The sequence below is a fragment of the Sinocyclocheilus anshuiensis genome, unplaced genomic scaffold (assembly GCF_001515605.1).
Source record: "Sinocyclocheilus anshuiensis isolate Anshui unplaced genomic scaffold, SAMN03320099.WGS_v1.1 scaffold569, whole genome shotgun sequence".
Classification (NCBI taxonomy): domain Eukaryota; kingdom Metazoa; phylum Chordata; class Actinopteri; order Cypriniformes; family Cyprinidae; genus Sinocyclocheilus; species Sinocyclocheilus anshuiensis.
The window spans coordinates 1,445,974-1,459,514 of record NW_015536511.1 but is presented as its reverse complement, the minus strand read 5'-3'; the positions used below and the strand labels follow the sequence as shown (position 1 = coordinate 1,459,514).

At 43.4% G+C, this 13,541-nt stretch overlaps 1 protein-coding gene across 3 annotated transcripts in view; it reads right to left on the bottom strand.

The window, feature by feature from the left end:
* Positions 1–4,594: 4,594 nt before the first annotated feature.
* Positions 4,595–13,541, bottom strand: part of cntn5 (contactin 5) — a 377,750-nt gene continuing 368,803 nt past the window's right edge. For all 3 annotated transcript variants that reach the window (XM_016490714.1, XM_016490721.1, XM_016490730.1), the window contains 3 exons: positions 11,927–12,039; positions 11,677–11,845; positions 4,595–5,516 (listed from right to left, as the gene is read on the bottom strand). In XM_016490714.1, the coding sequence (XP_016346200.1) occupies positions 5,413–5,516; positions 11,677–11,845; positions 11,927–12,039 (386 nt within the window). In that variant the 3' untranslated portion in view covers positions 4,595–5,412. The remainder of the gene's footprint in view (positions 5,517–11,676; positions 11,846–11,926; positions 12,040–13,541) is intronic.

Below are 13,541 nucleotides of genomic sequence, written 5' to 3'. Positions count from 1 at the left end.
GGCTGATGGTCTGCAGAAGCCAATGAGATGGTTTGGGTAGCGCTAGCCAGGCACCCAGATACTGTGCAAGCGGGACCGGCAGAACCACCGCCGTACCCGCAGTGGGGCAGCAAAGTGGAACGCAGGGACCCAACTCGGGCGGCTCATATCAACCAGATACAGCCAGAGATGGCACTCCTGGACCACAAGTGTGGACATCGCATGACCCAAAGAACTCGCGGTGACCTTCGTCGCTCGGAGCGCGAGGTCAGTAACGGTTCGGAGCTCTTTCAGAACTTCCCAGAGAGCTTTCTCTCCGATGCAGTGATCGACATCCGGTCGTCGGGAGGAGCACCGAAGGATACCGCAGGTACGATCTTTGAAGAGGGCCCAGCGCGTTCCTCTGGCGGCTCAACTGTTTGCGAAGCGCTAGAGGAGCGATGGTCCCCCAAGGGTTGGTTCCCTGAGGGGTTTGCCACCACTGTAACCCTCAGACCGCCCGTGCTACTGCCCGAAGTAGTCCACGCCTGGCTGCCGCAAGGACGAACACTAGATCGCGGAAGACGCAAAAGAGCTCCGCCCCCCCTGGAGGAAACAGAGCCTGGCCCGCAGCTCTGAGATGGTCATCTTCCCGCAATGGGAACATGACTCATCTGCGAACGCCACCTCGGCGTGTTTAATGCCCAGACACGTGAGGCAGTGATCGTGACCATCACCTGGCGCCAGGTAACAACCGCATCCAAAAAAGCACGGGTGAAACGGCATCTTTAAAAAGACAATCCGTCGTCTTTACAAAGACACACCAACTTATTGTACTCTTTTAGAGAAATTGGCTCTTTTAGGGAAATGCTCTTTTAGAGCGCGCTAGTCTCGTCACACACGAAGCAGTTTGGTAGGAGCAGAACGATGTTGTCGCTCGGCTCCGAAGCAAAAAGCTGGTATGCGCTGCACCGGCTGTCTTTTTATGCTCACGCTGTGATCAGCGGCAGCTGGATGCAATCATCACATGCCAATGAGCATTGGCTCGTTTAGTTTACACGTGAAGTGGATTGGTCTCTCTAAGCGAGATTCCCAATTCGTCGGTCACCGATGTGACTCGGAGTGACTGACTGAAAGGGAACTATTGTTTCAACCACTAAAGATAGACTCACAAATAAACTGCCTCATTTATCTCAACTGCTTTCTGTACCCATAAATACACATGAACTAGACGAAATGACTAGCAATATGGGCACTATCTTCTCTAATACATTAGAAGCTGTTGCCCCCATCAAATTGAAAAAGGTTAGAGAAAAACTTACTGCGCCATGGTACAACAGTAATACTCATTCTCTCAAGAAAGAAACTCATAATCTTGAGCGCAAATGGAGAAAAACTAACTTGGAAGTTTTTAGAATTGTGTGGAAAAACAGTATGTCCAGCTATAGGCAGGCTCTAAAAGCTCCCAGGTCCTAGCATATCCACAAACTAATAGAAAATAAATTTTAGAAAAAGAGGTGGTTGTCCTGCATCTTCAATAAACAAGCTACAGGTAGTCCAAAATGCAGCGGCTAGAGTCCTTACCAGGTCAAGGAAATATGATCATATTACCCCAATTTTACAGTCTCTGCACTGGCTACCTATAAGGTTCTGTATCAGTTACAAAATATTATTACTTACCTATAAGGCCCTTAATGGGTTAGCTCCTGCGTACCTAACTAGTCTTCTATCACACTACAATCCATCACTTTCCCTAAGGTCGCAAAACTCTTTACACAAGCTTCAGTCTGGATCTAGAACACCTGAGAAGAGATGATGCCAACCCCTCAGAGGATCTCAGATGATGCCAACCCTGAAACAACATACATAACTACCAAATTTTGCTATAAGTTTAATTGCAACATATAATAATTGCTGTTAATAGTGTTCATCGTCATAGTCTTTAATTGATTTTTCCATACATTTGTGCCATATGTAAATTAACTGACAGTCACCACTGATAAGCTACTACTAAATATAATGTATAAACTTAATTTTCTGTAAAGTTGCTTTGCAATGATTTGTATCGTGAAAAGCGCTTAAACTTGAATTAACATATTGGCTGTTTATTAGTACTTATAAAGCACATATTCTGCATGACCATTTTCTACAGCCTTAATCCTACCCAATACCTAAACTTAACAACTACCTTATTAACTATTAATAAGCTGCAAATTAGGAGTTTACTGATGGAATAGTCGTAGTTAATGGTTTGTTAATAGTGAGAATTGGACCTTAAAATAAAGTGTGACCAAACATTCTTAAAGTAAGGGGTGCTAATAGGGTTGAGAAGTGAAGAAAAGTGTAAAAAAATAGAAAGTTTTTAATTACTTTATAGTAAATTTATAGTCTATATTAAATAGACAGTGAGAGAGGATTTGAGGGTGAGATTCTAAGAGCAGTCCAGTGGAATAATTTATGGCATATCGATCATTAACTCGGGTGACCAGATCGAAAGAGCGTGGTGTCTTGTCTCTTCTTAGCATTTAAAGAGCAGAATAAAAATAAAGTACCAAGAAACCACAACACATCGCTTGATGACTAAAAGAGCTCCTGCTACAGAAGTTCTAGTGATATCAATGGCACATTAAAAACACCAAGCGTTACAATATTTTACTGATAGATAAAAACAGATTGGAAAATCCATCAAAGCAATAGATAGCAATTATCTGTAGCATGGCCATTGTAATATATATATATATATATATATATATATATACAGTATTACTGTGGTCAGAATCCATTCCTGACTCCCGAATGTTGTTTCAGTGATCGCAGTGCATTTAGGATACATTTACATTTGACTTTAAAGGAATAGTTCACCAAAAAATGAAAATTTGCTGAAAATGTACTCAGCCTCAGGCCATCCAAGATGTAGATGAGTTTGTTTCTTCATTGGAACAGGTTTGGAGAAATTCAGCCTTACATCACTTGCTCACCAATGGATTAATTGCACTGAATGGGTGCCGTCAGAATTAGAGTTCAGAAAGTTGATAAAAATATCACAATAACCCACATGACTCCAGCCCATCAATAATGTCTTGTGTAGTGAAAAATTGCATGCTTGTATGTTTTGCTGCATGTCATCTGCTGATGTCAACAACTGCCGAAACAACCATTGTTAGAAAGTTTTATTCCACAGATCCAATTTTCCTCTGCTTCTTCACTGCCAGCGCATGCCAATACACACAACAGCATCCCTACCTGTTATAGTACGACGAGGAAAAGCAACCTTGTGTTTTCAGTGAGTCACAGCCTGCATGACATCATAGTCACTGTTTTCATTTTTAAAACATACTTCACTGAGCTAATTTCACATATTTGCAATGTCAAGTAACATTCAATTAAAGGAACAGTTCACCCAAATATGACAATTTGCTCACCACAAGGCCATCCAGTGTGCAAAGGAGTTTATTTATTCATCCAAACGGATGTTTAGAAGAAATGTAACATTACATGACTTGCTCACCAATGGATCCTCTGCAGTGAATGGGTGCCGTCAGAATGAGAGATCAAACAGCTGATAAAAACATCACAATAATCCACAAGTAATCCACACAACTCCAATTCATCAATAAACATCTTGTGAAGCATAGGGTTACATATTTGTAAGAAACAAATCCATCATTAAGATGTTTTTAACTTCAAACTGTTGTCCATAAGCCATATTATTGTGAAAAAAGCCAATTTGTTTGAATCAGGAGAGAAATATGCACAGATCAAGCACTGTTTATAAGCAAAAACAGCCTAAAACAGTTCTAAACAAATATGTTGGAGGATTTTGATGTGAGAGGACAATTGGGGATGGACAATTTGTCCAGAAGCAACGGTTAAACATTAAAACACCTTAAAGATGAATTTGTTTCTTGCAAACATGCAGCTTTTCACTTCACAAGACTTTACATGAACGTGTGGATTACTTGTGGATTATTGTAATGTTTGTATCAGCAGTTTGGGTTTGGACTCTCTTTCTGAAGGCACCCATTCACATAAATTTATCCAAATCTACATCTTGGATTGCTTGAGGGTGAGTACATTTTAAGCAAATGTTCAATTATGGGTGAACTATTCCTTTAATGTGGTCAAGTGTGGTCCACTCACTGCAAATGCATGTTAAAGGGTTAGTTCACCCAAAAATGGAAATTAGCCCATGTTTTGCTCACCCTCAAGGCATCCTAAGTGTATATGACTTTCTTCTTTCAGACGAATCCAATCGGAGTTATATTAAAAATAGTCCTGGCTATTCCAAGCTTTATAATGGCACTGGGCGGGTATTTTCAACAGTCCAAAAGAAGTCAAATAAAGCGCATCCCAAATGCGCTTTTCATTCACCCAAAATTTTTCTCTGGGTGAACTAACCCTTTAACAGCAGGTGTAATGAAGGCGTTTGAGTTAATTATCTAGAATTCTGGGAAGACAATCATTCTTGAGAAAATAATTTTCTTAAAACTCAATTCTATGTCCAACAAACTTTGTTGAGACAGTGACTCTTTCAAAATCAATTTACGAGACCTTCCACCGCTCATCTTCATCTAGAACACACACACCGGAGGCCTTTTAAAAATATACATCACATTTATTTCAACTGTTACAGATCAGCCTTGGTCTTTGTCTACAGAAATGTTTGGGCACGACAAGTGGAGTTCAAACCCTTTATCTCTGGTTTGTCCATCAGTCCCCCTGTTGCCCAGCAACCTTGCTAGTTCTCAATACCCACTGAACATAACAAAAATGAAAACTGAAGTTCAAAAACTTAGATGCAGCCGACCAAAACACACTACTTCTCCACATTTTTTTGTTTCTCTAAAGGTAACACAATGTACAAAAAGCAAGTCTGGAAATAGTAAGATTTTCAGCACTATAAAAATGTTTTTTTTTTTCTTTGTTGTCTCCACACTCTCCACTTGTGAATAAGAAAACAATGCACTTATTTCTACTGAGCTTACTCTGCGTTTGCTTGTCAGGCAGCCAAAGGGTCAAATGGATGCAGTAATGTAACAAGGGAAGCCACAGCGGTACAGAGCAGTGGGCGGCCTCAGCAGCTTGGAGAGCTGTTCCGGAAGGCAGTCCCTAAAAAAACGTCTCTTACAGCTTTGTGGAGATTTTAAACAACTGTCTCCACACTTTGTACAGCACAATACTACAATGATATCCCAAACAGAAATCTGGAAACAAATATGACCAGAAAAGAAAAACAATGGAGTTGTCTGGATTTTGGAGGCATTTCTTGATTCTTGGAAAAGAAGCGCTTCCCTTTGGCTGACCCTTAGGTCCTGCTGATGGTACAGGCCAAAGCAGGCAGTCTGTGTGGAGGAGGGAGAGCCCATCCCCTTCATACAGGGGTGGCTGGGAGTGGTCTTCAGAAGGAAGGCAGAGGGAAGGTTTATGTAAGGAACAGTACATGACCCAATAGCCTCACAAGGGAAAAGAAGGCACCACTAATGACAGGAAAAGAGCAGTCCATGCCAAGCCTGGAGGCAGATTCTGGACAGAGAGCTGTCCACTCTTCGCACGCACTCCTGGAAGTGAAACAAAAAAGAGAGAAATGAGACAAAGATAAATTTACCCAGGGACAAAAAAGTAATCTTGAATCTTGAGATATGTACTGTATGTATTGTAACATCTGTTCACATGTGGCCCATGAAAAAATATATTTTTTAATTTATAATTGAGACCTAACAAACTTATTTTTGTGAAATTAGTTGTTTCTTAACAAAACCACCAAATGCAATTCATTAAAAACTAAGCTAGTTTTCTGGTTCTAGCTTAAGTCAGTCGCTCAGCCTGACCAAGTTGTCAGCTTAGGTTGGTCATCAGCATATGAAAATACTACAACACTTTTGGCTAGATCAGAGAAACCCCTGTAACCTAGATAAACATCCAGATAAACAAATACAATATTTATAAAATAAAATATATTTTTGATTATTTAATTTTAATTGTTATTTTATTGTTTTTATTTGTATATTTTTAATTTAAATGATTTCTATGCTTCATGAACTCACGAACCCCCGACTTTCCCCTTAAAAAATTCTCAGTGGTTTTCAAATCCCAGTTTCAGTTATACAAAAAAAAAAAAAAAATCCAAGTGGCAAACATGATTATTGTAGTTCTATCATGACAACTCTCGGGAGATTTTAGCATGGTAATGGATATGACAATGTTAATGTATTTGGTCTTGGCGGAATAGTTCTTCTACGCTGCTGATGCTGAATTGCTTCTGCTGTTGGTTATTGCTGTAGTTGTAGATTATTGCTGCTGCTGCTGCAAGCAAACACGGGAACTTGCTACTGCCAGTACACACACCGATACGGTGCTTTGAGTATTTAAGACATACAGCTGCTGCACAAATAGCATATAAAATAACTTGTAGCAGATCTATACAGGTGGAGCTGGGCAAGGTGGAGGGTTTCAGAGGACCTCTTAAAGGCATGCTGCAAAATGCTCAAGTGAATGCTAACCAGCCATTTAAATGTAAAGCAGTAAGCTCATTGGCTGCGTATGCAATATGGACCAATCAGCTAGTGCTAAGTCGTTTAACGCTGTGAATATCATCAGTTTATGTAAAAAACCCATCAGCCTGCGCCATCTAGAGTGTCATGACACATCTTGGCATTTAACTATAACCATTTTATTTATTTATTTATTTAGTTGAATCTGAAATAAATGCAAACTGAAATGCAAAACTGAATAAATATTTTATTTCAGAAATATTATTTTCATTAAGTTTAACTTGATGTACTATGATAAAAATAAAAATATAGACATATTAAAAAAGAAAAAAAAGATAAAAAACATCTCGGGTTACTTGCGTAACCCATGTTCTTGGAGTAGGTAACGAGACGCTGCGTAGCTATGACGCAATGGGAATGCCCTCTGGGTGTGCCGATTGTCTGAAGCCCGTATAGAATCACACCGGCCAGCAACAAAGCATATTAACAGCTGGGGAGATTTTCTCCAATGGCTAGAGCGGTCCACGTAGAGCTTCAAAGATCTCAAGTCTCACATCCTCACCTGAAACAAAAGGAGGAGGATGGAAAGAATAAAGGGTAACCACCTGGGTGTGAAATGATGTGGACAAAACCTTGGGAACATAGCCCGACCTGGGTCATAAGGTTACTTTGACAAGACCCAGTGCAAAGTCCATATGCACCTCATTGACAGAGAGAGCTTGCAAATCCCCAACTTGCTTCAAAGAAGTTAGCGGCAACAAAAGAGTAACGTTGAGAGCCAAAACCCGCTCTGGAGCTGACTCCAAGTGCTCAAAAGGAGCTTCCATTAAGCCCTCCAGGGCGACTGATAAGTCCCAAGAAGGAAGTCCAAAGTGGCGTGCTGGCCTCAGCCGCCTAACTCCACGCATAAACGCGGAGACCAACCGATGTCTCCCCAAGGGGACTTCATCCAACTCTTTCTGAGCGGCAATGGCCGCAACATAAACTCTCAGGGTAGTAGCAGCCGCTCCCGCCACAAGTTTTTCTTGCAGGAACTCCAGCACTGGACCTATAGGGCAGCTGACTGGGTCCACCGCATGGGCCAAACACCATGACTCAAAAACTTTCCACTTGGAGGAATACAGCTTCCTCGTGGAAAGGGCTCTAGCACTAGCAATGGTCTCCTGAACATCTGCAGGAAGACTAGAAGTAAAAGCTGGTGGCCTTTGATGGGCCATATCCACAGCTTCCAGATCTCAGGTTGAGGGTGCCAGATCATGCCCTGAAGCTGAGATAGCAGATCTTCTCTGATTGGAATCTACCACGGAAGGCGATCCAGAAGAGAAATCAGCTCCGAGAACCACGTCTGGGACAGCCAGAACGGGGCTATGAGCAGGAGACCGATACCGCTCTCCTTCACCCTGCACAGGACTGCCAGAATCAGCTTGACAAGTGGAAACGAATACAGTCTCAGGTTCGGCCACGGGTGAACGAATGCATCTATGCCCAGAGGTGCTGTGGAACTCAGGGAGAAACAAAGCGGGCACTGGGACGACTCCTGCGACGCAAAGAGGTCCACCTCCACCCTGCCTAACAAGTCCCAAATCTGGGCTACTGTTTGGTGGTTCAGCATCCATTCCCCCGATCTGAGCTTCTGTCTCGACAGAAAATCGGCTTTGCGCCCAAAGGAAAAGACAACGCACGTGCCTGTCCAGGGTGCACGACCGTGAACCCCCTTGGCTGTTTATATGAGATACTACCACCATGTTGTCCATCCTGGCAATCACGTGACACCCCCTGAGTGAGGGGAGAAAGTGCATCAGTGCCAGAAAGACAGCTCTCAGCTCTAGGCTGTCTATATGCCAGGAGAGGAACTCTCCCGTCCAAACTCCACATGCTGGTCTGTCCTTGAAGACCGCACCCCAGCCCATCAGAGAGGTGTCCGTCGTAACCATTTGGCAATGGTAACAGCACTTATACTGATCCCTCTCAGAAGAAAGAGGGGGTCCTGCCATATTGAATGGGCGCGGAAGCAACTGCGCAACACCTTTAATAAGCGAAAGGCTGGTCCTGTCGAGTGGATCCTTAAATGTTTCGTCCACCAAAGGAACAGCCTCATATGAAGCAGCCCCAGGGGCAGCACCGGGGAGGCTGCGGCCATGAGGACCAAGAGCCTGCGACAAGTGCTCACAGACACATGATGGTCTAGCTTGAAGCGGGCCAAGCATGCGTTGAGACTGGAAATCTGGGCAGGAGCCAGACGGACCTGCATCTGAATGGAATTCAAGTGAACCCCCAAGAAAACAGTCAGTTGTGAGGGGGTCAGAACATTCCTTTTTGGCATTCTTTCTTAGGCCAAGAAAGAAGTGAAGAAGAACATCCCTGTGGTAACTCACTAATTCCCTGGAGTGGCCTAAAATGAGCCAATCGTCCAGATAATTGAGTATATGTATGCCCTGGAGCCTCAACGGGGCCAGAGCAGCATCCATGCACTTGTGAATATCCTTGGTGCCAAGGCCAGGCCAAAGGGAAGAACCTTGTACTGGTAAGCCTTTCCCCCAAAGGCGGACCTGAGGAACTTCCTGTGTCGCCGAGCGACCTGACTATGAAAATTGGCATCCTTCAGGTCAACAGTGACAAACCAGTCTCCTGCACAAATTTTGTGACATAATAGCCTCAGCGTCAACATCTTGACCGCTGGAGGAACCTCCTTTATCACCCCCTTGTGGAGCAGGGAAGATAGTTTCTGCTGTAGCACAGAATCCTCTGAGGCGCTGCTCACTACAATCAGTTGAACCCCGTCGAAGCAGGGGAAGGGGGTTGGGGGTGTGTAACTAAAACTGAAATGAGTAACCAAACTGAAATGTACGGAGAACCCAAGGCGATACACCTGGTAGACGCTTCCATTCGTGAAGAATTGCGATAGAGGAAGCAGAGTGTTGCAGTCTACAGGACATACCTGTATGGGGTGCCGAGATGGTCCAGAGGGCATTACATCATCATCTACTGCGAAGAGAGTCTCTGGCATCCTGATGCGGGATGAGGAAGCCCACAAGGACCGAGGTGAGGGTCTGGTCTGTGACTGGTACAGGGTCTGCTGGCTCTGGGAGATAACTGAACGTGTCTCCTATCACGTGAGCAGCAGGTGACAAAGAAATAGGTGGTAAGGGAAGAAAGACTGGTGAGTCTCCCACCCCCCATGTCAAAAGAGAGTGAGACTGAAAGCTTATTGCACACCGAAATGCACTGGGTGGCGGATGTGACAGAACTGAATGAGGAGAGCGTGTTAGAAGCGGGCAGAAACGGGCAGAAACGTATGAACTGTCTGGCCCCCCGGAATTTGTGAAGAATAACACAGAAAATCAGTTTGAACAACAAACCAGTGAGTTATTATAAGAAATACACAAAAATAATATAGTAAGACACCAATTTGCAATATATAAGCAGCAAAACGAGCAGTTTTGTAAGCTAGAAATAGCTGGAAGCACATGAGACTGGAAGCAAGACCCCAAAAATGTACAAACAGCCGCGTGCTCCACAGAAACCACTAGGTTGGTGAAGTCAGCAGCTGTTTTTTTTTTTTTTTGCGTTAGTAAGGCGGGTGGAAAATGGCTGCTTCCAGGATCTGGAGATTTCACCCAGGATACATGGCCGAAAAAGGGCAGCTTTCTCCACGCAGGCCTCGAATTTGGGCCGCTCAGAAACCGCTCGTTGAGTTTAGACTACAGGGGTTCGTGGGGCTCGTCGGGGCAATCAATAGAGGGCTTCTATGTGGCGCGCGCCAGCACGTCTACAAGCTCTGAGTAGGCCGCGGAAGGCCGTGCTTCCTGACCGCTAGGCGGGAGAGCGTCGGCTGAAGCAGGCCCGAGTCCTCTGGGCTAGAGCATAAATAATCATGCGAGAGTTCAACCGGCGAATCCGCGCACACGGGCTTGGGCGAGAGAGAGAGAGAAAGGGCGAGACCCGCCTCGAGCTCTCCATCACCTTGAGCTCCACATCCGAACCCTAGGCCGTGGATTCACGGAGGGCCTCGGCATGATGGGGAAAGATGGATGACTCCTTCTCAAAAACCGCGAGTCTAGTGGGCAGGGTTTTGAGACGGAGATTTAACAGAATTTACATTTAGAAGTGCCGTAAACCGCCTCGCGCGTGTGTTAAAAACCCAAACACTTAACACACTTGCTGTGTGGGTTGTCGCTCGTAATGAAGCGAGAACACGGCAGCTGGCGGCTGGCAGCGATGGAATTCCATGCACTTCACCGCAAAGAGAACAGTGTTCCACTATCGATGCAAATGAAGAAAGCTCAATGAAAAACAGTCCGAATATCGGGCCAGAAAAGCCGCAACAGCAGGGCTAAAATGGTCGCTTCGTGAAGGCAGAAAAATCTGAGGAGCAGATGGTGCATTCGTCAGTATAAGGATGGCGACGTAAGAGCATCGAGGCGGCACCCGCGCCATCAGCCAATGAATTGGCGTGATTATATAGGGGCTTCAGACAATTGGCACACCCAGAGGGCATTCCCATTGCGTCATAGCAACGCAGCGTCGAGTGAACCTATGAAAGAGAACACAAAATTACTAAACAAATTACTAAAAATGGTATCTCAATTTGATTAAAATACCACTGGTGGCATATCTTAAATATTTAAACCTTACATTAATCTTTAATCTTTCACGTTTATTGGTGTTTACAAACCAAAAATAAATAGAGTGTCACTGAAAATGTGCACACACTGACATCAATGTAGTTTTCAAAGAAATAGTTGAATGTATGAGGATTGAGTATCAGCTACTAGCAACAATAGCGAACAACAGACTCGGTGATCTGTGCCATTTTGAAAGGGGCTTAAGGCTGAAATTATCTACAAAACAATGTTTGAAAGGAGTCTGAGCAACTTTAAAGAGGTTTGAGCTGAATGAACTGCAGAAAGTTGTCCAGAAGTAAAAGGCCATACAGAGCTACTCTGCAAGCACTATAATTACATCTGACATAGCAGAAAGAAAATACAGGTCTTGGGAATAAGTAACCGAAAACTAATTTAATAGTATTTGCTCTAAAATAGCCCACTAGTCCTAGTAGTATAATGATGGTAAACTTTCAATTTGTCATTCCTTTTGAGAGTGGAGGAAAATCTAATTGACTGTGTAGGTGTGCAGAGGGAAGGTAATTAAAGAGGAATTAAGCCGTCAAGCCTACTGCCATACGTACACATCTTCAAATCTGAAAAACCATACAGTGAACGCTTACCTGAGGAGGTGAGCACTCTGACCTGAGTGCTAGCGGCTCCTTCACCTCCTTCACTGACTGCGCGCACCTCAATGATGTATGTGCCCCCCTCAGGTAGTGTCAGGACCACGGCTGAGTTTGGAGTCCTCATGACTTGGCTGTGGCCCCGTCCCTCTTGACGCAATAATACCTGCAATGGAAAAAAAAATATTGAACACGTGCAGCGACGTTGTGTTTTACTTTACATCCACAGTATCTGTGCAATACCAACCTTGTACCCAATGACTTCTGACTCATTGTCCCTTGCTTTCACTGGATCCCAGGATAGAGAAACATTGTTCCCCTCCTGAATCCACATCAGGTTGCCTGGGGGTAGACTTGGGGCTGAAAAGAGAGACAGATAACCAAACAGAAAGATAAAAAACCCATTTAAAAATGAAGGTCTGTAATGAGCAATGATCACATTAATTGACAAGACAAATTATCCTCCTCTCAAAACCAATTTCCATTCATCCATCATTCTCCTATATGCTAGACAGCACTATGTTGACACAGCGTGTAAACCGGTCACAATGCGCCAAGTTTCCAGCAACAAACATTACAGAAACTGTATTTGATGTGTAATGTGCAGTTATATGGAGTGGGTGGATTTGCAGTAAGCTATCAATAGATAGCCAGAATTAACCCAGAAAGGAGCACTTCAGGTCCCATCATCCTTAAGTCAGTGGGTTTTTTAATTGGGTTTTTCTTGAAAAGTGGCTAAATGGGACTATTTTCTTTTTACTTCTGGCAATTGCATTTAGGCTTCAAAATTCATAAAAGCTGTGTTAATTTAAACAAAACCTGTAAGAATCATAACGTTGTATTGGTTACACAGCTTATTGTCTGCAATAATCCCATGCCATGACACCACCTCCACCATGCTTTACAGATTAGGCTGTATGCTTAGGATCATTTGCCGTTCCCTTTTTTCTCCACACCTTTGCTTTCCCATCACTTAGATAAAGGTTAATCTTTGTCTCATCTGTCCATACAACTCAGTTCCAAAACTCTATTGGCCCACCTTTGTGCTTTTTTGCAAACTCTAATCTTGCTTTTCTATTTTTGGTGCTGGTCAGAGGTTTGCATCTTGCTGTGTAGCATCTGTAATTCTGTTTCAAAGTCTTCTGCAGAAAGTAGAATGTCAGAGCATCAGCCCAGCTTTCTGGAGGATGTTGGTGATTTTACAGACACATATTTTAGGGTTAATTTTCACAGCTTTTATGATTTGTCTGTCATCAACTACTGTTGTTTTCTCAGCCGATCAGATTGTTGTGGGTTGCTCATGTCGCCGGTGGTTTCCAAACGCTTGATTTCTCCATGCCCTTTGTTTTTGGTATAGCTCTAACTGACCTTCTCTTTTCTTTTAGCATCCAAATTGCTTGCTTTTCTCTCAAAGTCAGCTCCCTTGTCTTCATCCTGGTTTGTGTGTGTCATCATCGAATGCAAGACTCAGAATGCAGAAGCAATGGATATAACTGATATGGCACATTCCCTGCTTTTATTATCTGAACAATTGATGCAACAGGACAGAGCTGACCACTTAGAAAGACCCGTGAGGCAACTGTTCCAATACTTATGCTCACATCAGATAGGGGGATGAAACTCCAAAAATGACAGAATGTCACATTTTATTATTGGGTGATTCAACATTCTGTAGTTTTGTCTCATATTCATCTTTTAATCATATTCACAGATTTCTTGACTCCACAGCAAACAGAGCAATTTTGTCTTTACTGTCCCAATACTTATGGAGGGCACTGTATATGTATGTAAGGGATAATCAACGGTTTGCCGTGCATTAAAGGATTTTAAATGCACGACGTGGAGGCCAAGAACCACCTGAC